General features: G+C 49.7%; 1 protein-coding gene across 1 annotated transcript; it reads right to left on the bottom strand.

Moving 5' to 3' along the window:
• Positions 1-1,042: 1,042 nt before the first annotated feature.
• Positions 1,043-20,952, bottom strand: LOC149108534 (uncharacterized). The gene is made up of 2 exons (XM_089293765.1): positions 20,891-20,952; positions 1,043-1,748 (listed from the first exon to the last, which is right to left on the bottom strand). Exons 1-2 carry the CDS (start codon positions 20,950-20,952, stop codon positions 1,043-1,045), a joined length of 768 nt encoding a protein of 255 aa, XP_089149891.1.
• Positions 20,953-21,190: the final 238 nt, after the last annotated feature.

The raw sequence follows: 21,190 nt of genomic DNA, 5'->3' as shown, positions 1-21,190 counted from the left end.
CAAACAAGTAACGATTGCTTTTGCTGCGAATCCTTGCGGCTTCTGTCGTGAGTCTTTTGCGGTGATCGCCTGACAAACAAGTAACGATTGCTTTTACTGCGAATCCTTGCGGCTTCTGTCGTGAGTCTTTTGCAGTGATCGCCTGACAAACAAGTAACGATTGCTTTTGCTGCGAATCCTTGCGGCTTCTGTCGTGAGTCTTTTGCGGTGATCGCCTGACAAACGACTAACGATTGCTTTTGCTGTGAATCCTTGCGGCTTCAGTCGTGAGTCTTTTGCGGTGATCGCCTGACGAACGACTAACGATTGCTTTTGCTGCGAATCCTTGCGGCTTTTGTCGTGAGCCTTTTGCGGTGATCGCCTGACAAACAAGTAACGATTGCTTTTACTGCGAATCCTTGCGGCTTCTGTCGTGAGTCTTTTGCGGTGATCGCCTGACAAACAAGTAACGATTGCTTTTGCTGCGAATCCTTGCGGCTTTTGTCGTGAGCCTTTTGCGGTGATCGCCTGACAAACAAGTAACGATTGCTTTTGCTGCGAATCCTTGCGGCTTCTGTCGTGAGTCTTTTGCGGTGATCGCCTGACGAACGACTAACGATTGCTTTTGCTGCGAATCCTTGCGGCTTCAGTCGTGAGTCTTTTGCGGTGATCGCCTGACGAACAACTAACGATTGCTTTTGCTGCGAATCCTTGCGGCTTCTGTCGTGAGTCTTCTGCGGTGATGGCCTGACGAATGACTAACGATTGCTTTTGCTGCGAATCCTTGCGGCTTCGGTCGTGAGTCTTTTGCGGTGATCGCCTGACGAACGAATAACGATTGCTTTTGCTGCGAATCCTTGCGGCTTCTGTCGTGAGTCTTTGACGGTGTTCGCCTGACAAACAAGTAACGATTGCTTTTGCTGCGAATCCTTGCGGCTTCTGTCGTGAGTCTTTTGCAGTGATCGCCTGACGAACGACTAACGATTGCTTTTGCTGCGAATCCTTGCGGCTTCTGTCGTGAGTCTTTTGCGGTGATCGCCTGACAAACAAGTAACGATTGCTTTTACTGCGAATCCTTGCGGCTTCTGTCGTGAGTCTTTTGCGGTGATCGCCTGACGAAGAAGTAACGATTGCTTTTGCTGCGAATCCTTGCGGCTTCTGTCGTGAGTCTTTTGCGGTGATCGCCTGACAAACAAGTAACGATTGCTTTTGCTGCGAATCCTTGCGGCTTCTGTCGTGAGTCTTTTGCGGTGATCGCCTGACGAACGACTAACGATTGCTTTTGCTGCGAATCCTTGCGGCTTCTGTCGTGAGTCTTTTGCGGTGATCGCCTGACAAACAAGTAACGATTGCTTTTACTGCGAATCCTTGCGGCTTCTGTCGTGAGTCTTTTGCGGTGATCGCCTGACAAACAAGTAACGATTGCTTTTGCTGCGAATCCTTGCGGCTTCTGTCGTGAGTCTTTTGCAGTGATCGCCTGACGAACGACTAACGATTGCTTTTGCTGCGAATCCTTGCGGCTTCTGTCGTGAGTCTTTTGCGGTGATCGCCTGACAAACAAGTAACGATTGCTTTTACTGCGAATCCTTGCGGCTTCTGTCGTGAGTCTTTTGCGGTGATCGCCTGACGAAGAAGTAACGATTGCTTTTGCTGCGAATCCTTGCGGCTTCTGTCGTGAGTCTTTTGCGGTGATCGCCTGACGAACGACTAACGATTGCTTTTGCTGCGAATCCTTGCGGCTTCTGTCGTGAGTCTTTTGCGGTGATCGCCTGACAAACAAGTAACGATTGCTTTTACTGCGAATCCTTGCGGCTTCTGTCGTGAGTCTTTTGCAGTGATCGCCTGACGAACGACTAACGATTGCTTTTGCTGCGAATCCTTGCGGCTTCTGTCGTGAGTCTTTTGCGGTGATCGCCTGACAAACAAGTAACGATTGCTTTTACTGCGAATCCTTGCGGCTTCTGTCGTGAGTCTTTTGCGGTGATCGCCTGACGAAGAAGTAACGATTGCTTTTGCTGCGAATCCTTGCGGCTTCTGTCGTGAGTCTTTGACGGTGTTCGCCTGACAAACAACTAACGATTGCTTTTACTGCGAATCCTTGCGGCTTCTGTCGTGAGTCTTTTGCGGTGATCGCCTGACAAACAAGTAACGATTGCTTTTGCTGCGAATCCTTGCGGCTTCTGTCGTGAGTCTTTTGCAGTGATCGCCTGACGAACGACTAACGATTGCTTTTGCTGCGAATCCTTGCGGCTTCTGTCGTGAGTCTTTTGCGGTGATCGCCTGACAAACAAGTAACGATTGCTTTTACTGCGAATCCTTGCGGCTTCTGTCGTGAGTCTTTTGCGGTGATCGCCTGACGAAGAAGTAACGATTGCTTTTGCTGCGAATCCTTGCGGCTTCTGTCGTGAGTCTTTGACGGTGTTCGCCTGACAAACAAGTAACGATTGCTTTTACTGCGAATCCTTGCGGCTTCTGTCGTGAGTCTTTTGCGGTGATCGCCTGACAAACAAGTAACGATTGCTTTTGCTGCGAATCCTTGCGGCTTCTGTCGTGAGTCTTTTGCAGTGATCGCCTGACGAACGACTAACGATTGCTTTTGCTGCGAATCCTTGCGGCTTCTGTCGTGAGTCTTTTGCGGTGATCGCCTGACAAACAAGTAACGATTGCTTTTGCTGCGAATCCTTGCGGCTTCTGTCGTGAGTCTTTTGCGGTGATCGCCTGACGAACGACTAACGATTGCTTTTGCTGCGAATCCTTGCGGCTTCTGTCGTGAGTCTTTTGCAGTGATCGCCTGACGAACGACTAACGATTGCTTTTGCTGCGAATCCTTGCGGCTTCTGTCGTGAGTCTTTTGCGGTGATCGCCTGACAAACAAGTAACGATTGCTTTTGCTGCGAATCCTTGCGGCTTCTGTCGTGAGTCTTTTGCGGTGATCGCCTGACGAACGACTAACGATTGCTTTTGCTGCGAATCCTTGCGGCTTCTGTCGTGAGTCTTTTGCGGTGATCGCCTGACAAACAAGTAACGATTGCTTTTACTGCGAATCCTTGCGGCTTCTGTCGTGAGTCTTTTGCGGTGATCGCCTGACAAACAAGTAACGATTGCTTTTGCTGCGAATCCTTGCGGCTTCTGTCGTGAGTCTTTTGCAGTGATCGCCTGACGAACGACTAACGATTGCTTTTGCTGCGAATCCTTGCGGCTTCTGTCGTGAGTCTTTTGCGGTGATCGCCTGACAAACAAGTAACGATTGCTTTTACTGCGAATCCTTGCGGCTTCTGTCGTGAGTCTTTTGCGGTGATCGCCTGACGAAGAAGTAACGATTGCTTTTGCTGCGAATCCTTGCGGCTTCTGTCGTGAGTCTTTTGCGGTGATCGCCTGACAAACAAGTAACGATTGCTTTTACTGCGAATCCTTGCGGCTTCTGTCGTGAGTCTTTTGCGGTGATCGCCTGACAAACAAGTAACGATTGCTTTTGCTGCGAATCCTTGCAGCTTCTGTCGTGAGTCTTTTGCAGTGATCGCCTGACGAACGACTAACGATTGCTTTTGCTGCGAATCCTTGCGGCTTCTGTCGTGAGTCTTTTGCGGTGATCGCCTGACAAACAAGTAACGATTGCTTTTGCTGCGAATCCTTGCGGCTTCTGTCGTGAGTCTTTTGCGGTGATCGCCTGACGAACGACTAACGATTGCTTTTGCTGCGAATCCTTGCGGCTTCTGTCGTGAGTCTTTGACGGTGTTCGCCTGACAAACAAGTAACGATTGCTTTTACTGCGAATCCTTGCGGCTTCTGTCGTGAGTCTTTTGCGGTGATCGCCTGACAAACAAGTAACGATTGCTTTTGCTGCGAATCCTTGCGGCTTCTGTCGTGAGTCTTTTGCAGTGATCGCCTGACGAACGACTAACGATTGCTTTTGCTGCGAATCCTTGCGGCTTCTGTCGTGAGTCTTTTGCGGTGATCGCCTGACAAACAAGTAACGATTGCTTTTACTGCGAATCCTTGCGGCTTCTGTCGTGAGTCTTTTGCGGTGATCGCCTGACGAAGAAGTAACGATTGCTTTTGCTGCGAATCCTTGCGGCTTCTGTCGTGAGTCTTTTGCGGTGATCGCCTGACAAACAAGTAACGATTGCTTTTGCTGCGAATCCTTGCGGCTTCTGTCGTGAGTCTTTTGCGGTGATCGCCTGACGAACGACTAACGATTGCTTTTGCTGCGAATCCTTGCGGCTTCTGTCGTGAGTCTTTTGCAGTGATCGCCTGACGAACGACTAACGATTGCTTTTGCTGCGAATCCTTGCGGCTTCTGTCGTGAGTCTTTTGCGGTGATCGCCTGACAAACAAGTAACGATTGCTTTTACTGCGAATCCTTGCGGCTTCTGTCGTGAGTCTTTTGCGGTGATCGCCTGACGAAGAAGTAACGATTGCTTTTGCTGCGAATCCTTGCGGCTTCTGTCGTGAGTCTTTGACGGTGTTCGCCTGACAAACAAGTAACGATTGCTTTTACTGCGAATCCTTGCGGCTTCTGTCGTGAGTCTTTTGCGGTGATCGCCTGACAAACAAGTAACGATTGCTTTTGCTGCGAATCCTTGCGGCTTCTGTCGTGAGTCTTTTGCGGTGATCGCCTGACGAACGACTAACGATTGCTTTTGCTGCGAATCCTTGCGGCTTCTGTCGTGAGTCTTTTGCGGTGATCGCCTGACAAACAAGTAACGATTGCTTTTACTGCGAATCCTTGCGGCTTCTGTCGTCAGTCTTTTACGGTGTTCGCCTGACAAACAAGTAACGATTGCTTTTACTGCGAATCCTTGCGGCTTCTGTCGTGAGTCTTTTGCGGTGATCGCCTGACAAACAAGTAACGATTGCTTTTGCTGCGAATCCTTGCGGCTTCTGTCGTGAGTCTTTTGCAGTGATCGCCTGACGAACGACTAACGATTGCTTTTGCTGCGAATCCTTGCGGCTTCTGTCGTGAGTCTTTTGCGGTGATCGCCTGACAAACAAGTAACGATTGCTTTTACTGCGAATCCTTGCGGCTTCTGTCGTGAGTCTTTTGCGGTGATCGCCTGACGAAGAAGTAACGATTGCTTTTACTGCGAATCCTTGCGGCTTCTGTCGTGAGTCTTTTGCAGTGATCGCCTGACGAAGAAGTAACGATTGCTTTTGCTGCGAATCCTTGCGGCTTCTGTCGTGAGTCTTTTGCGGTGATCGCCTGACAAACAAGTAACGATTGCTTTTGCTGCGAATCCTTGCGGCTTCTGTCGTGAGTCTTTTGCGGTGATCGCCTGACAAACAAGTAACGATTGCTTTTACTGCGAATCCTTGCGGCTTCTGTCGTGAGTCTTTTGCAGTGATCGCCTGACAAACAAGTAACGATTGCTTTTGCTGCGAATCCTTGCGGCTTCTGTCGTGAGTCTTTTGCGGTGATCGCCTGACAAACGACTAACGATTGCTTTTGCTGTGAATCCTTGCGGCTTCAGTCGTGAGTCTTTTGCGGTGATCGCCTGACGAACGACTAACGATTGCTTTTGCTGCGAATCCTTGCGGCTTTTGTCGTGAGCCTTTTGCGGTGATCGCCTGACAAACAAGTAACGATTGCTTTTACTGCGAATCCTTGCGGCTTCTGTCGTGAGTCTTTTGCGGTGATCGCCTGACAAACAAGTAACGATTGCTTTTGCTGCGAATCCTTGCGGCTTCTGTCGTGAGCCTTTTGCGGTGATCGCCTGACAAACAAGTAACGATTGCTTTTGCTGCGAATCCTTGCGGCTTCTGTCGTGAGTCTTTTGCGGTGATCGCCTGACGAACGACTAACGATTGCTTTTGCTGCGAATCCTTGCGGCTTCTGTCGTGAGTCTTTTGCGGTGATCGCCTGATAAAAAAGTAACGATTGCTTTTGCTGCGAATCCTTGCGGCTTCAGTCGTGAGTCTTTTGCGGTGATCGCCTGACGAACAACTAACGATTGCTTTTGCTGCGAATCCTTGCGGCTTCTGTCGTGAGTCTTTTGCGGTGATCGCCTGACAAACAAGTAACGATTGCTTTTGCTGCGAATCCTTGCGGCTTCTGTCGTGAGCCTTTTGCGGTGATCGCCTGACAAACAAGTAACGATTGCTTTTGCTGCGAATCCTTGCGGCTTCTGTCGTGAGTCTTTTGCGGTGATCGCCTGACGAACGACTAACGATTGCTTTTGCTGCGAATCCTTGCGGCTTCTGTCGTGAGTCTTTTGCGGTGATCGCCTGATAAAAAAGTAACGATTGCTTTTGCTGCGAATCCTTGCGGCTTCAGTCGTGAGTCTTTTGCGGTGATCGCCTGACGAACAACTAACGATTGCTTTTGCTGCGAATCCTTGCGGCTTCTGTCGTGAGTCTTCTGCGGTGATGGCCTGACGAATGACTAACGATTGCTTTTGCTGCGAATCCTTGCGGCTTCTGTCGTGAGTCTTTTGCGGTGATCGCCTGACGAACGACTAACGATTGCTTTTGCTGCGAATCCTTGCGGCTTCTGTCGTGAGTCTTTGACGGTGTTCGCCTGACAAACAAGTAACGATTGCTTTTACTGCGAATCCTTGCGGCTTCTGTCGTGAGTCTTTTGCGGTGATCGCCTGACAAACAAGTAACGATTGCTTTTGCTGCGAATCCTTGCGGCTTCTGTCGTGAGTCTTTTGCAGTGATCGCCTGCCGAACGACTAACGATTGCTTTTGCTGCGAATCCTTGCGGCTTCTGTCGTGAGTCTTTTGCGGTGATCGCCTGACAAACAAGTAACGATTGCTTTTACTGCGAATCCTTGCGGCTTCTGTCGTGAGTCTTTTGCGGTGATCGCCTGACGAACGACTAACGATTGCTTTTGCTGCGAATCCTTGCGGCTTCTGTCGTGAGTCTTTTGCGGTGATCGCCTGACAAACAAGTAACGATTGCTTTTGCTGCGAATCCTTGCGGCTTCTGTCGTGAGTCTTTTGCGGTGATCGCCTGACGAACGACTAACGATTGCTATTGCTGCGAATCCTTGCGGCTTCTGTCGTGAGTCTTTTGCGGTGATCGCCTGACAAACAAGTAACGATTGCTTTTACTGCGAATCCTTGCGGCTTCTGTCGTGAGTCTTTTGCGGTGATCGCCTGACAAACAAGTAACGATTGCTTTTGCTGCGAATCCTTGCGGCTTCTGTCGTGAGTCTTTTGCAGTGATCGCCTGACGAACGACTAACGATTGCTTTTGCTGCGAATCCTTGCGGCTTCTGTCGTGAGTCTTTTGCGGTGATCGCCTGACAAACAAGTAACGATTGCTTTTACTGCGAATCCTTGCGGCTTCTGTCGTGAGTCTTTTGCGGTGATCGCCTGACGAAGAAGTAACGATTGCTTTTGCTGCGAATCCTTGCGGCTTCTGTCGTGAGTCTTTGACGGTGTTCGCCTGACAAACAAGTAACGATTGCTTTTACTGCGAATCCTTGCGGCTTCTGTCGTGAGTCTTTTGCGGTGATCGCCTGACAAACAAGTAACGATTGCTTTTGCTGCGAATCCTTGCGGCTTCTGTCGTGAGTCTTTTGCAGTGATCGCCTGACGAACGACTAACGATTGCTTTTGCTGCGAATCCTTGCGGCTTCAGTCGTGAGTCTTTTGCGGTGATCGCCTGACGAACAACTAACGATTGCTTTTGCTGCGAATCCTTGCGGCTTCTGTCGTGAGTCTTCTGCGGTGATGGCCTGACGAATGACTAACGATTGCTTTTGCTGCGAATCCTTGCGGCTTCTGTCGTGAGTCTTTTGCGGTGATCGCCTGACGAACGACTAACGATTGCTTTTGCTGCGAATCCTTGCGGCTTCTGTCGTGAGTCTTTGACGGTGTTCGCCTGACAAACAAGTAACGATTGCTTTTACTGCGAATCCTTGCGGCTTCTGTCGTGAGTCTTTTGCGGTGATCGCCTGACAAACAAGTAACGATTGCTTTTGCTGCGAATCCTTGCGGCTTCTGTCGTGAGTCTTTTGCAGTGATCGCCTGACGAACGACTAACGATTGCTTTTGCTGCGAATCCTTGCGGCTTCTGTCGTGAGTCTTTTGCGGTGATCGCCTGACAAACAAGTAACGATTGCTTTTACTGCGAATCCTTGCGGCTTCTGTCGTGAGTCTTTTGCGGTGATCGCCTGACGAAGAAGTAACGATTGCTTTTGCTGCGAATCCTTGCGGCTTCTGTCGTGAGTCTTTTGCGGTGATCGCCTGACAAACAAGTAACGATTGCTTTTGCTGCGAATCCTTGCGGCTTCTGTCGTGAGTCTTTTGCGGTGATCGCCTGACAAACAAGTAACGATTGCTTTTGCTGCGAATCCTTGCGGCTTCTGTCGTGAGTCTTTTGCGGTGATCGCCTGACAAACAAGTAACGATTGCTTTTCCTGCGAATCCTTGCGGCTTCTGTCGTGAGTCTTTTGCAGTGATCGCCTGACAAACAAGTAACGATTGCTTTTGCTGCGAATCCTTGCGGCTTCTGTCGTGAGTCTTTTGCGGTGATCGCCTGACAAACGACTAACGATTGCTTTTGCTGTGAATCCTTGCGGCTTCAGTCGTGAGTCTTTTGCGGTGATCGCCTGACGAACGACTAACGATTGCTTTTGCTGCGAATCCTTGCGGCTTTTGTCGTGAGCCTTTTGCGGTGATCGCCTGACAAACAAGTAACGATTGCTTTTACTGCGAATCCTTGCGGCTTCTGTCGTGAGTCTTTTGCGGTGATCGCCTGACAAACAAGTAACGATTGCTTTTGCTGCGAATCCTTGCGGCTTCTGTCGTGAGCCTTTTGCGGTGATCGCCTGACAAACAAGTAACGATTGCTTTTGCTGCGAATCCTTGCGGCTTCTGTCGTGAGTCTTTTGCGGTGATCGCCTGACGAACGACTAACGATTGCTTTTGCTGCGAATCCTTGCGGCTTCTGTCGTGAGTCTTTTGCGGTGATCGCCTGATAAAAAAGTAACGATTGCTTTTGCTGCGAATCCTTGCGGCTTCAGTCGTGAGTCTTTTGCGGTGATCGCCTGACGAACAACTAAGGATTGCTTTTGCTGCGAATCCTTGCGGCTTCTGTCGTGAGTCTTCTGCGGTGATGGCCTGACGAATGACTAACGATTGCTTTTGCTGCGAATCCTTGCGGCTTCTGTCGTGAGTCTTTTGCGGTGATTGCCTGACCAAGAAGTAACGATTGCTTTTGCTGCAAATCCTTGCGGCTTCTGTCGTAAGTCTTTTGCGGTGATCGCCTGACCAGCAAGTAACGATTGCTTTTGCTGCGAATCCTTGCGGCTTCTGTCGTGAGTCTTTTGCGGTGATTGCCTGACAAACAAGTAACGATTGCTTTTACTGCGAATCCTTGCGGCTTCTGTCGTGAGTCTTTTGCGGTGATTGCCTGACCAAGAAGTAACGATTGCTTTTGCTGCGAATCCTTGCGGCTTCTGTCGGAAGTCTTTTGCGGTGATCGCCTGAGCAGCAAGTAACGATTGCTTTTGCTGCAAATCCTTGCGGCTTCTGTCGTGAGTCTTCTGCGGTGATCGCCTGACGAACGACTAACGATTGCTTTTGCTGCGAATCGTTGCGGCTTCTGTCGTGAGTCTTTTGCGGTGATCGCCTGACAAACAAGTAACGATTGCTTTTGCTGCGAATCCTTGCGGCTTCTGTCATGAGTGTTTTGCGGTGATCGCCTGACGAACGACTAACGATTGCTTTTACTGCGAATCCTTGCGGGTTCTGTCGTGAGTCTTTTGCGGTGATCACCTGACGAACAAGTAACGATTGCTTTTACTGCGAATCCTTGCGGCTTCTGTCGTGAGTCTTTTGCGGTGATCGCCTGACGAACGACTAACGATTGCTTTTACTGCGAATCCTTGCGGCTTCTGTCGTGAGTCTTTTGCGGTGATCACCTGACAAACAAGTAACGATTGCTTTTACTCTGAATCCTTGCGGCTTCTGTCGTGAGTCTTTTGCGGTGATCGCCTGACCAGCAAGTAACGATAGCTTTTGCTGTGAATCCTTGCGGCTTCTGTCGTTAGTCTTCTGCGGTGATCGCCTGACGAACGACTAACGATTGCTTTTGCTGCGAATCCTTGCGGCTTCTGTCGTCAGTCTTTTGCGGTGATCGCCTGACAAACAAGTAACGATTGCTTTTGCTGCGAATCCTTGCAGCTTCTGTCGTGAGTGTTTTGCGGTGATCGCCTGACCAACAAGTAACGATTGCTTTTGCTACGAATCCTTGCGGTTTCTGTCGTGATTCTGTTGTGGTGATCGCTTGATGAACGACTAACGATTGGTTTTGCTGCGAATCCTTGCGGCTTCTGTCGTGAGTCTTTTGCGGTGATCGCCTGACAAACAAGTAACGATTGCTTTTGCTACGAACCGTTGCGGCTTCTGTCGTTAGTCTTTTGCGGTGATCGCCTGACAAACAAGTAACGAGTGCTTTTGCTCCGAGCCCTTGCGGCTTCTGTCGTAAGTCTTTTGCGGTGATCGCCTGACAAACCAGTAACGATTGCTTTTGCTGCGAATCCTTGCGGGTTCTGTCGTGAGTCTTTTGCAGTGATCGCCTGACGAACGACTAACGATTGCTTTTGCTGCGAATCCTTGCGGCTTCTGTCGTGAGTCTTTTGCGGTGATCGCCTGACAAACAAGTAACGATTGCTTTTACTGCGAATCCTTGCGGCTTCTGTCGTGAGTCTTTTGCGGTGATCGCCTGACGAAGAAGTAACGATTGCTTTTACTGCGAATCCTTGCGGCTTCTGTCGTGAGTCTTTTGCGGTGATCGCCTGACGAAGAAGTAACGATTGCTTTTGCTGCGAATCCTTGCGGCTTCTGTCGTGAGTCTTTTGCGGTGATCGCCTGACAAACAAGTAACGATTGCTTTTGCTGCGAATCCTTGCGGCTTCTGTCGTGAGTCTTTTGCGGTGATCGCCTGACAAACAAGTAACGATTGCTTTTGCTGCAAATCCTTGCGGCTTCTGTCGTGAGTCTTTTGCGGTGATCGCCTGACAAACAAGTAACGATTGCTTTTACTGCGAATCCTTGCGGCTTCTGTCGTGAGTCTTTTGCAGTGATCGCCTGACAAACAAGTAACGATTGCTTTTGCTGCGAATCCTTGCGGCTTCTGTCGTGAGTCTTTTGCGGTGATCGCCTGACAAACGACTAACGATTGCTTTTGCTGTGAATCCTTGCGGCTTCAGTCGTGAGTCTTTTGCGGTGATCGCCTGACGAACGACTAACGATTGCTTTTGCTGCGAATCCTTGCGGCTTTTGTCGTGAGCCTTTTGCGGTGATCGCCTGACAAACAAGTAACGATTGCTTTTACTGCGAATCCTTGCGGCTTCTGTCGTGAGTCTTTTGCGGTCATCGCCTGACAAACAAGTAACGATTGCTTTTGCTGCGAATCCTTGCGGCTTCTGTCGTGAGCCTTTTGCGGTGATCGCCTGACAAACAAGTAACGATTGCTTTTGCTGCGAATCCTTGCGGCTTCTGTCGTGAGTCTTTTGCGGTGATCGCCTGACGAACGACTAACGATTGCTTTTGCTGCGAATCCTTGCGGCTTCTGTCGTGAGTCTTTTGCGGTGATCGCCTGACAAACAAGTAACGATTGCTTTTACTGCGAATCCTTGCGGCTTCTGTCGTGAGTCTTTTGCGGTGATCGCCTGACGAAGAAGTAACGATTGCTTTTACTGCGAATCCTTGCGGCTTCTGTCGTGAGTCTTTTGCGGTGATCGCCTGACGAAGAAGTAACGATTGCTTTTGCTGCGAATCCTTGCGGCTTCTGTCGTGAGTCTTTTGCGGTGATCGCCTGACAAACAAGTAACGATTGCTTTTGCTGCGAATCCTTGCGGCTTCTGTCGTGAGTCTTTTGCGGTGATCGCCTGACAAACAAGTAACGATTGCTTTTGCTGCAAATCCTTGCGGCTTCTGTCGTGAGTCTTTTGCGGTGATCGCCTGACAAACAAGTAACGATTGCTTTTACTGCGAATCCTTGCGGCTTCTGTCGTGAGTCTTTTGCAGTGATCGCGTGACAAACAAGTAACGATTGCTTTTGCTGCGAATCCTTGCGGCTTCTGTCGTGAGTCTTTTGCGGTGATCGCCTGACAAACGACTAACGATTGCTTTTGCTGTGAATCCTTGCGGCTTCAGTCGTGAGTCTTTTGCGGTGATCGCCTGACGAACGACTAACGATTGCTTTTGCTGCGAATCCTTGCGGCTTTTGTCGTGAGCCTTTTGCGGTGATCGCCTGACAAACAAGTAACGATTGCTTTTACTGCGAATCCTTGCGGCTTCTGTCGTGAGTCTTTTGCGGTCATCGCCTGACAAACAAGTAACGATTGCTTTTGCTGCGAATCCTTGCGGCTTCTGTCGTGAGCCTTTTGCGGTGATCGCCTGACAAACAAGTAACGATTGCTTTTGCTGCGAATCCTTGCGGCTTCTGTCGTGAGTCTTTTGCGGTGATCGCCTGACGAACGACTAACGATTGCTTTTGCTGCGAATCCTTGCGGCTTTTGTCGTGAGCCTTTTGCGGTGATCGCCTGACGAACGACTAACGATTGCTTTTGCTGCGAATCCTTGCGGCTTCTGTCGTGAGTCTTTTGCGGTGATCGCCTGATAAAAAAGTAACGATTGCTTTTGCTGCGAATCCTTGCGGCTTTTGTCGTGAGTCTTTTGCGGTGATCGCCTGACAAACAAGTAACGATTGCTTTTACTGCGAATCCTTGCGGCTTCTGTCGTGAGTCTTTTGCGGTGATCACCTGACGAACGACTAACGATTGCTTTTGCTGCGAATCCTTGCGGCTTCAGTCGTGAGTCTTTTGCGGTGATCGCCTGACGAACAACTAACGATTGCTTTTGCTGCGAATCCTTGCGGCTTCTGTCGTGAGTCTTCTGCGATGATGGCCTGACGAATGACTAACGATTGCTTTTGCTGCGAATCCTTGCGGCTTCTGTCGTGAGTCTTTTGCGGTGATTGCCTGACCAAGAAGTAACGATTGCTTTTGCTGCAAATCTTTGCGGCTTCTGTCGTAAGTCTTTTGCGGTGATCGCCTGAGCAGCAAGTAACGATTGCTTTTGCTGCAAATCCTTGCGGCTTCTGTCGTGAGTCTTCTGCGGTGATCGCCTGACGAACGACTAACGATTGCTTTTGCTGCGAATCGTTGCGGCTTCTGTCGTGAGTCTTTTGCGGTGATCGCCTGACAAACAAGTAACGATTGCTTTTGCTGCGAATCTTTGCGGCTTCTGTCATGAGTGTTTTGCGGTGATCGCCTGACGAACGACTAACGATTGCTTTTACTGCGAATCCTTGCGGCTTCTGTCGTGAGTCTTTTGCGGTGATCACCTGACGAACAAGTAACGATTGCTTTTACTGCGAATCCTTGCGGCTTCTGTCGTGAGTCTTTTGCGGTGATCGCCTGACGAACGACTAACGATTGCTTTTACTGCGAATCTTTGCGGCTTCTGTCGTGAGTCTTTTGCGGTGATCACCTGACAAACAAGTAACGATTGCTTTTACTCCGAATCCTTGCGGCTTCTGTCGTGAGTCTTTTGCGGTGATCGCCTGACCAGCAAGTAACGATTGCTTTTGCTGTGAATCCTTGCGGCTTCTGTCGTGAGTCTTCTGCGGTGATCGCCTGACGAACGACTAACGATTGCTTTTGCTGCGAATCCTTGCGGCTTCTGTCGTCAGTCTTTTGCGGTGATCGCCTGACAAACAAGTAACGATTGCTTTTGCTGCGAATCCTTGCAGCTTCTGTCGTGAGTGTTTTGCGGTGATCGCCTGACCAACAAGTAACGATTGCTTTTGCTACGAATCCTTGCGGTTTCTGTCGTGATTCTGTTGTGGTGATCGCTTGATGAACGACTAACGATTGGTTTTGCTGCGAATCCTTGCGGCTTCTGTCGTGAGTCTTTTGCGGTGATCGCCTGACAAACAAGTAACGATTGCTTTTCCTACGAACCGTTGCGGCTTCTGTCGTTAGTCTTTTGCGGTGATCGCCTGACAAACAAGTAACGAGTGCTTTTGCTCCGAGCCCTTGCGGGTTCTGTCGTAAGTCTTTTGCGGTGATCGCCTGACAAACCAGTAACGATTGCTTTTGCTGCGAATCCTTGCGGCTTCTGTCGTTAGTATTTTGCGGTGATCGCCTGAGAAACAAGTAACGATTGCTTTTGCTGGGAATCCTTGCGGCTTCTGTCGTGAGTCTTTTGCGGTGATCGCCTGACAAACAAGTAACGATTGCTTTTGCTACGAACCGTTGCGGCTTCTGTCGTTAGTCTTTTGCGGTGATCGCCTGACAAACAAGTAACGAGTGCTTTTGCTCCGAGCCCTTGCGGCTTCTGTCGTGAGTCTTTTGCGGTGATCGCCTGACAAACCAGTAACGATTGCTTTTGCTGCGAATCCTTGCGGCTTCTGTCGTTAGTCTTTTGCGGTGATCGCCTGAGAAACAAGTAACGATTGCTTTTGCTGGGAATCCTTGCGGCTTCTGTCGTGAGTCTTTTGCGGTGATCGCCTGACAAACAAGTAACGATTGCGTTTACTGCGAATCCTTGCGGCTTCTGTCGTGAGTCTTTTGCGGTGATCGCCTGACAAACAAGTAACGATTGCTTTTGCTGCGAATCCTTGCGGCTTCTGTCGTGAGTCTTTTGCAGTGATCGCCTGACGAACGACTAACGATTGCTTTTGCTGCGCATCCTTGCGGCTTCTGTCGTGAGTCTTTTGCCGTGATCGCCTGACGAACCAGTAACGATTGCTTTTACTGCAAATCCTTGCGGCTTCTGTCGTGAGTCTTTTGCAGTGATCGCCTGACGAACCAGTAACGATTGCTTTTGCTACGAATCCTTGCGGCTTCTGTCCTGAGTCTTTTGCGGTGGTCGCCTGACGAACGACTAACGATTGCTTTTGCTTCGAATCCTTGCGGCTTCTGCCCTGAGTCTTTTGCGGTGATCGCCTGACAAACAAGTAACGATTGCTTTTGCTACGAATCCTTGCGGCTTCTGTCGTGAGTCTTTTGCGGTGATCGCTTGACGAACAAGTAACGATTGCTTTTACTGCAAATCTTTGCGGCTTCTGTCGTGAGTCTTTTGCGGTGATCGCCTGACGAACGACTAACGATTGCTTTTACTGCAAATCCTTGCGGCTGCTGTCGTTAGTCTTTTGCGGTGATCGCCTGACGAACGACTAACGATTGCTTTTGCTGCGAATCCTTGCGGCTTCTGTCGTTAGTCTTTTGCGGTGATCGCCTGACAAACAAGTAACGATTGCTTTTACTGCGAATCCTTGCGGCTTCTGTCGTGAGTCTTTTGCGGTGATCGCCTGACAAACAAGTAACGATTGCTTTTGCTACGAATCCTTGCGGCTTCTGTCGTGAGTCTTTTGCGGTGATCGTTTGACGAACGACTAACGATTGCTTTTGCTGCGAATCCTTGCGGCTTCTGTCCTGAGTCTTCTGCGGTGATCGCCTGACGAACGACTAACGATTGCTTTTGCTGCGAATCCTTGCGGCTTCTGTCGTGAGTCTTCTGCGGTGATCGCCTGACGAACGACTAACGATTGCTTTTGCTGCGAATCCTTGCGGCTTCTGTCCTGAGTCTTCTGCGGTGATCGCCTGACGAACGACTAACGATTGCTTTTGCAGCGAATCCTTGCGGCTTCTGTCGTGAGTCTTTTGCGGTGATCGCCTGACAAACAAGTAACGATTGCTTTTGCTACGAATCCTTGCGGCTTCTGTCGTGAGTCTTTTGCGGTGATCGCCTGACGAACGACTAACGATTGCTTTTGCTGCGAATCCTTGCGGCTTCTGTCGTGAGTCTTCTGCGGTGATCGCCTGACGAACGACTAACGATTGCTTTTGCAGCGAATCCTTGCGGCTTCTGTCGTGAGTCTTTTGCGGTGATCGCTTGACGAACGACTAACGATTGCTTTTGCTGCGAATCCTTGCGGCTTCTGTCGTGAGTCTTTTGCGGTGATCGCCTGACAAACAAGTAACGATTGCTTTTGCTGCGAATCCTTGCGGCTTCTGTCGTGAGTCTTTTGCGTTGATCGCCTGATGAACGACTAACGATTGCTTTTGCTGCGAATCCCTGCGGCTTCTGTCGTGAGTCTTTTGCGGTGATCGCCTGACAAACAAGTAACGATTGCTTTTGCTGCGAATTCTTGCGGCTTCTGTCGTGAGTCTTTTGCGGTGATCGCCTGACGAACGACTAACGATTGCTTTTGCTGCGAATCCTTGCGGCTTCTGTCGTGAGTCTTTTGCGGTGATCGCCTGACAAACAAGTAACAATTGCTTTTGCTGCGAATCCTTGCGGCTTCTGTCGTGAGTCTTTTCCGGTGATCGTTTGACGAACGACTAACGATTGCTTTTGCTGCGAATCCTTGCGGCTTCTGTCCTGAGTCTTCTGCGGTGATCGCCTGACGAACGACTAACGATTGCTTTTGCTGCGAATCCTTGCGGCTTCTGTCGTGAGTCTTCTGCGGTGATCGCCTGACGAACGACTAACGATTGCTTTTGCTGCGAATCCTTGCGGCTTCTGTCGTGAGTCTTCTGCAGTGATCGCCTGACGAACGACTAACGATTGCTTTTGCTGCGAATCCTTGCGGCTTCTGTCGTGAGTCTTCTGCAGTGATCGCCTGACGAACGACTAACGATTGCTTTTGCTGCGAATCCTTGCGGCTTCTGTCGTGAGTCTTTTGCGGTGATCGCCTGACAAACAAGTAACGATTGCTTTTGCTGCGAATCCTTGCGGCTTCTGTCGTGAGTCTTTTGCGTTGATCGCCTGATGAACGACTAACGATTGCTTTTGCTGCGAATCCCTGCGGCTTCTGTCGTGAGTCTTTTGCGGTGATCGCCTGACAAACAAGTAACGATTGCTTTTCCTGCGAATTCTTGCGGCTTCTGTCGTGAGTCTTTTGCGGTGATCGCCTGACAAACGACTAACGATTGCTTTTGCTGCGAATCCTTGCGGCTTCTGTCGTGAGTCTTTTGCGGTGATCGCCTGACAAACAAGTAACAATTGCTTTTGCTGCGAATCCTTGCGGCTTCTGTCGTGAGTCTTTTGCGGTGATCGTTTGACGAACGACTAACGATTGCTTTTGCTGCGAATCCTTGCGGCTTCTGTCCTGAGTCTTCTGCGGTGATCGCCTGACGAACGACTAACGATTGCTTTTGCTGCGAATCCTTGCGGCTTCTGTCGTGAGTCTTCTGCGGTGATCGCCTGACGAACGACTAACGATTGCTTTTGCTGCGAATCCTTGCGGCTTCTGTCGTGAGTCTTCTGCAGTGATCGCCTGACGAACGACTAACGATTGCTTTTGCTGCGAATCCTTGCGGCTTCTGTCGTGAGTCTTTTGCGGTGATCGCCTGACAAACAAGTAACGATTGCTTTTGCTGCGAATTCTTGCGGCTTCTGTCGTGAGTCTTTTGCGGTGATGGCCTGACGAACGACTAACGATTGCTTTTGCTGCGCATCCTTGCGGCTTCTGTCCTGAGTCTTTTGCGGTGATCGCCTGACAAACAAGTAACGATTGCTTTTGCTACGAATCCTTGCGGCTTCTGTCGTGAGTCTTTTGCGGTGGTCGCCTGCCGAACGACTAACGATTGCTTTTGCTTCGAATCCTTGCGGCTTCTGTCGTGAGTCTTTTGCGGTGATCGCCTGACAAACAAGTAACGATTGCTTTTGCTACGAATCCTTGCGGCTTCTGTCGTGAGTCTTTTGCGGTGATCGCCTGACAAACAAGTAACGATTGCTTTTGCTGCGAATCCTTGCGGCTTCTGTCGTGAGTCTTTTGCAGTGATCGCCTGACGAACGACTAACGATTGCTTTTGCTGCGCATCCTTGCGGCTTCTGTCCTGAGTCTTTTGCGGTGATCGCCTGACAAACAAGTAACGATTGCTTTTGCTACGAATCCTTGCGGCTTCTGTCGTGAGTCTTTTGCGGTGGTCGCCTGCCGAACGACTAACGATTGCTTTTGCTTCGAATCCTTGCGGCTTCTGTCGTGAGTCTTTTGCGGTGATCGCCTGACAAACAAGTAACGATTGCTTTTGCTACGAATCCTTGCAGCTTCTGTCGTGAGTCTTTTGCGGTGATCGCCTGACGAACGACTAACGATTGCTTTTGCTGCGAATCCTTGTGGCTTCTGTCGTGAGTCTTCTGCGGTGATCGCCTGACGAACGACTAACGATTGCTTTTGCAGCGAATCCTTGCGGCTTCTGTCGTGAGTCTTTTGCGGTGATCGCTTGACGAACGACTAACGATTGCTTTTGCTGCGAATCCTTGCGGCTTCTGTCGTGAGTCTTTTGCGGTGATCGCCTGACAAACAAGTAACGATTGCTTTTGCTGCGAATCCTTGCGGCTTCTGTCGTGAGTCTTTTGCGTTGATCGCCTGATGAACGACTAACGATTGCTTTTGCTGCGAATCCCTGCGGCTTCTGTCGTGAGTCTTTTGCGGTGATCGCCTGACAAACAAGTAACGATTGCTTTTGCTGCGAATTCTTGCGGCTTCTGTCGTGAGTCTTTTGCGGTGATCGCCTGACGAACGACTAACGATTGCTTTTGCTGCGAATCCTTGCGGCTTCTGTCGTGAGTCTTTTGCGGTGTTCGCGTGACAAACAAGTAACGATTGCTTTTGCTACGAATCCTTGCGGCTTCTGTCGTGAGTCTTTTGCGGTGATCGCCTGACGAACGACTAACGATTGCTTTTGCTGCGAATCCTTGCGGCTTCTGTCGTGAGTCTTTTGCGGTGGTCGCCTGCCGAACGACTAACGATTGCTTTTGCTTCGAATCCTTGCGGCTTCTGTCGTGAGTCTTTTGCGGTGATCGCCTGACAAACAAGTAACGATTGCTTTTGCTACGAATCCTTGCGGCTTCTGTCGTGAGTCTTTTGCGGTGATCGCCTGACAAACAAGTAACGATTGCTTTTGCTGCGAATCCTTGCGGCTTCTGTCGTGAGTCTTTTGCAGTGATCGCCTGACGAACGACTAACGATTGCTTTTGCTGCGCATCCTTGCGGCTTCTGTCCTGAGTCTTTTGCGGTGATCGCCTGACAAACAAGTAACGATTGCTTTTGCTACGAATCCTTGCGGCTTCTGTCGTGAGTCTTTTGCGGTGGTCGCCTGCCGAACGACTAACGATTGGTTTTGCTGCGAATCCTTGCGGGTTCTGTCGTGAGTCTTTTGCGGTGATCGCCTGACAAACAAGTAACGATTGCTTTTGCTACGAATCCTTGCGGCTTCTGTCGTGAGTCTTTTGCGGTGATCGCCTGACGAACGACTAACGATTGCTTTTGCTGCGAATCCTTGCGGCTTCTGTCGTGAGTCTTCTGCGGTGATCGCCTGACGAACGACTAACGATTGCTTTTGCAGCGAATCCTTGCGGCTTCTGTCGTGAGTCTTTTGCGGTGATCGCTTGACGAACGACTAACGATTGCTTTTGCTGCGAATCCTTGCGGCTTCTGTCGTGAGTCTTTTGCGGTGATCGCCTGACAAACAAGTAACGATTGCTTTTGCTGCGAATCCTTGCGGCTTCTGTCGTGAGTCTTTTGCGTTGATCGCCTGATGAACGACTAACGATTGCTTTTGCTGCGAATCCCTGCGGCTTCTGTCGTGAGTCTTTTGCGGTGATCGCCTGACAAACAAGTAACGATTGCTTTTGCTGCGAATTCTTGCGGCTTCTGTCGTGAGTCTTTTGCGGTGATCGCCTGACGAACGACTAACGATTGCTTTTGCTGCGAATCCTTGCGGCTTCTGTCGTGAGTCTTTTGCGGTGTTCGCGTGACAAACAAGTAACGATTGCTTTTGCTACGAATCCTTGCGGCTTCTGTCGTGAGTCTTTTGCGGTGATCGCCTGACGAACGACTAACGATTGCTTTTGCTGCGAATCCTTGCGGCTTCTGTCGTGAGTCTTCTGCGGTGATCGCCTGACGAACGACTAACGATTGCTTTTGCAGCGAATCCTTGCGGCTTCTGTCGTGAGTCTTTTGCGGTGATCGCTTGACGAACGACTAACGATTGCTTTTGCTGCGCATCCTTGCGGCTTCTGTCGTGAGTCTTTTGCGGTGATCGCCTGACAAACAAGTAACGATTGCTTTTGCTGCGAATCCTTGCGGCTTCTGTCGTGAGTCTTTTGCGTTGATCGCCTGATGAACGACTAACGATTGCTTTTGCTGCGAATCCTTGCGGCTTCTGTCGTGAGTCTTTTGCGGTGATCGCCTGACAAACAAGTAACGATTGCTTTTGCTGCGAATTCTTGCGGCTTCTGTCGTGAGTCTTTTGCGGTGATGGCCTGACGAACGACTAACGATTGCTTTTGCTGCGAATCCTTGCGGCTTCTGTCGTGAGTCTTTTGCGGTGATCGCCTGACAAACAAGTAACAATTGCTTTTGCTGCGAATCCTTGCGGCTTCTGTCGTGAGTCTTTTGCGGTGATCGCCTGACAAACAAGTAACGATTGCTTTTGCTGCGAATCCTTGCGGCTTCTGTCGTGAGTCTTCTGCGGTGATCGCCTGACAAACAAGTAACGATTGCTTTTGCTGCGAATCCTTGCGGGTTCTGTCGTGAGTCTTTTGCGGTGATGGCTTGACAAACAAGTAACGATTGCTTTTGCTGCGAATCCTTGCGGCTTCTGTCGTGAGTCTTTTGCGGTGATCGCCTGACAAACAAGTAACGATTGCTTTTGCTGCGAATCCTTGCGGCTTCTGTCGTGAGTCTTCTGCGGTGATCGCCTGACAAACAAGTAACGATTGCTTTTGCTGCGAATCCTTGCGGCTTCTGTCGTGAGTCTTTTGCGGTGATCGCCTGACAAACAAGTAACGATTGCTTTTGCTGCGAATCCTTGCGGCTTCTGTCGTGAGTCTTTTGCGGTGATCGCCTGACGAACGACTAACGATTGCTTTTGCTGCGAATCCTTGCGGCTTCTGTCGTGAGTCTTTTGCGGTGATCGCCTGAGGAACAACTGACGATTGCTTTTGCTGCAAATCCTTCCGGGTTCTGTATTGAACCTCTGGCCAACGAAATGTCATATTGACAAAGGTAACTGACATCTGTTTGTATCGTAGGTTCATTTGAAAATTAAAATGACAGACACTGGGTAGCCAAAGCCTAGTGAGGGCTTGGTAATCTTGTCTTGCTTTTACTTCATAAGCTAAACAATTTTTCTTTGCATGGATGTTCGTTGAATTTTTGGAACAATAACTGTGGGAAATGAAATGAATGTGAAAGTTTGTCGTATGTAAGCGTTTGAAACTGATTGACAGGTTG

This window comes from Orbicella faveolata, unplaced genomic scaffold (genome assembly GCF_042242905.1).
Source record: "Orbicella faveolata isolate gen_17 unplaced genomic scaffold, um_ofav_v1 contig_25, whole genome shotgun sequence".
NCBI classification, from domain to species: Eukaryota; Metazoa; Cnidaria; class Anthozoa; order Scleractinia; family Merulinidae; genus Orbicella; species Orbicella faveolata.
Note: the sequence above shows the minus strand (reverse complement) of the source record. Positions and strands in the feature narration are given on the sequence as shown.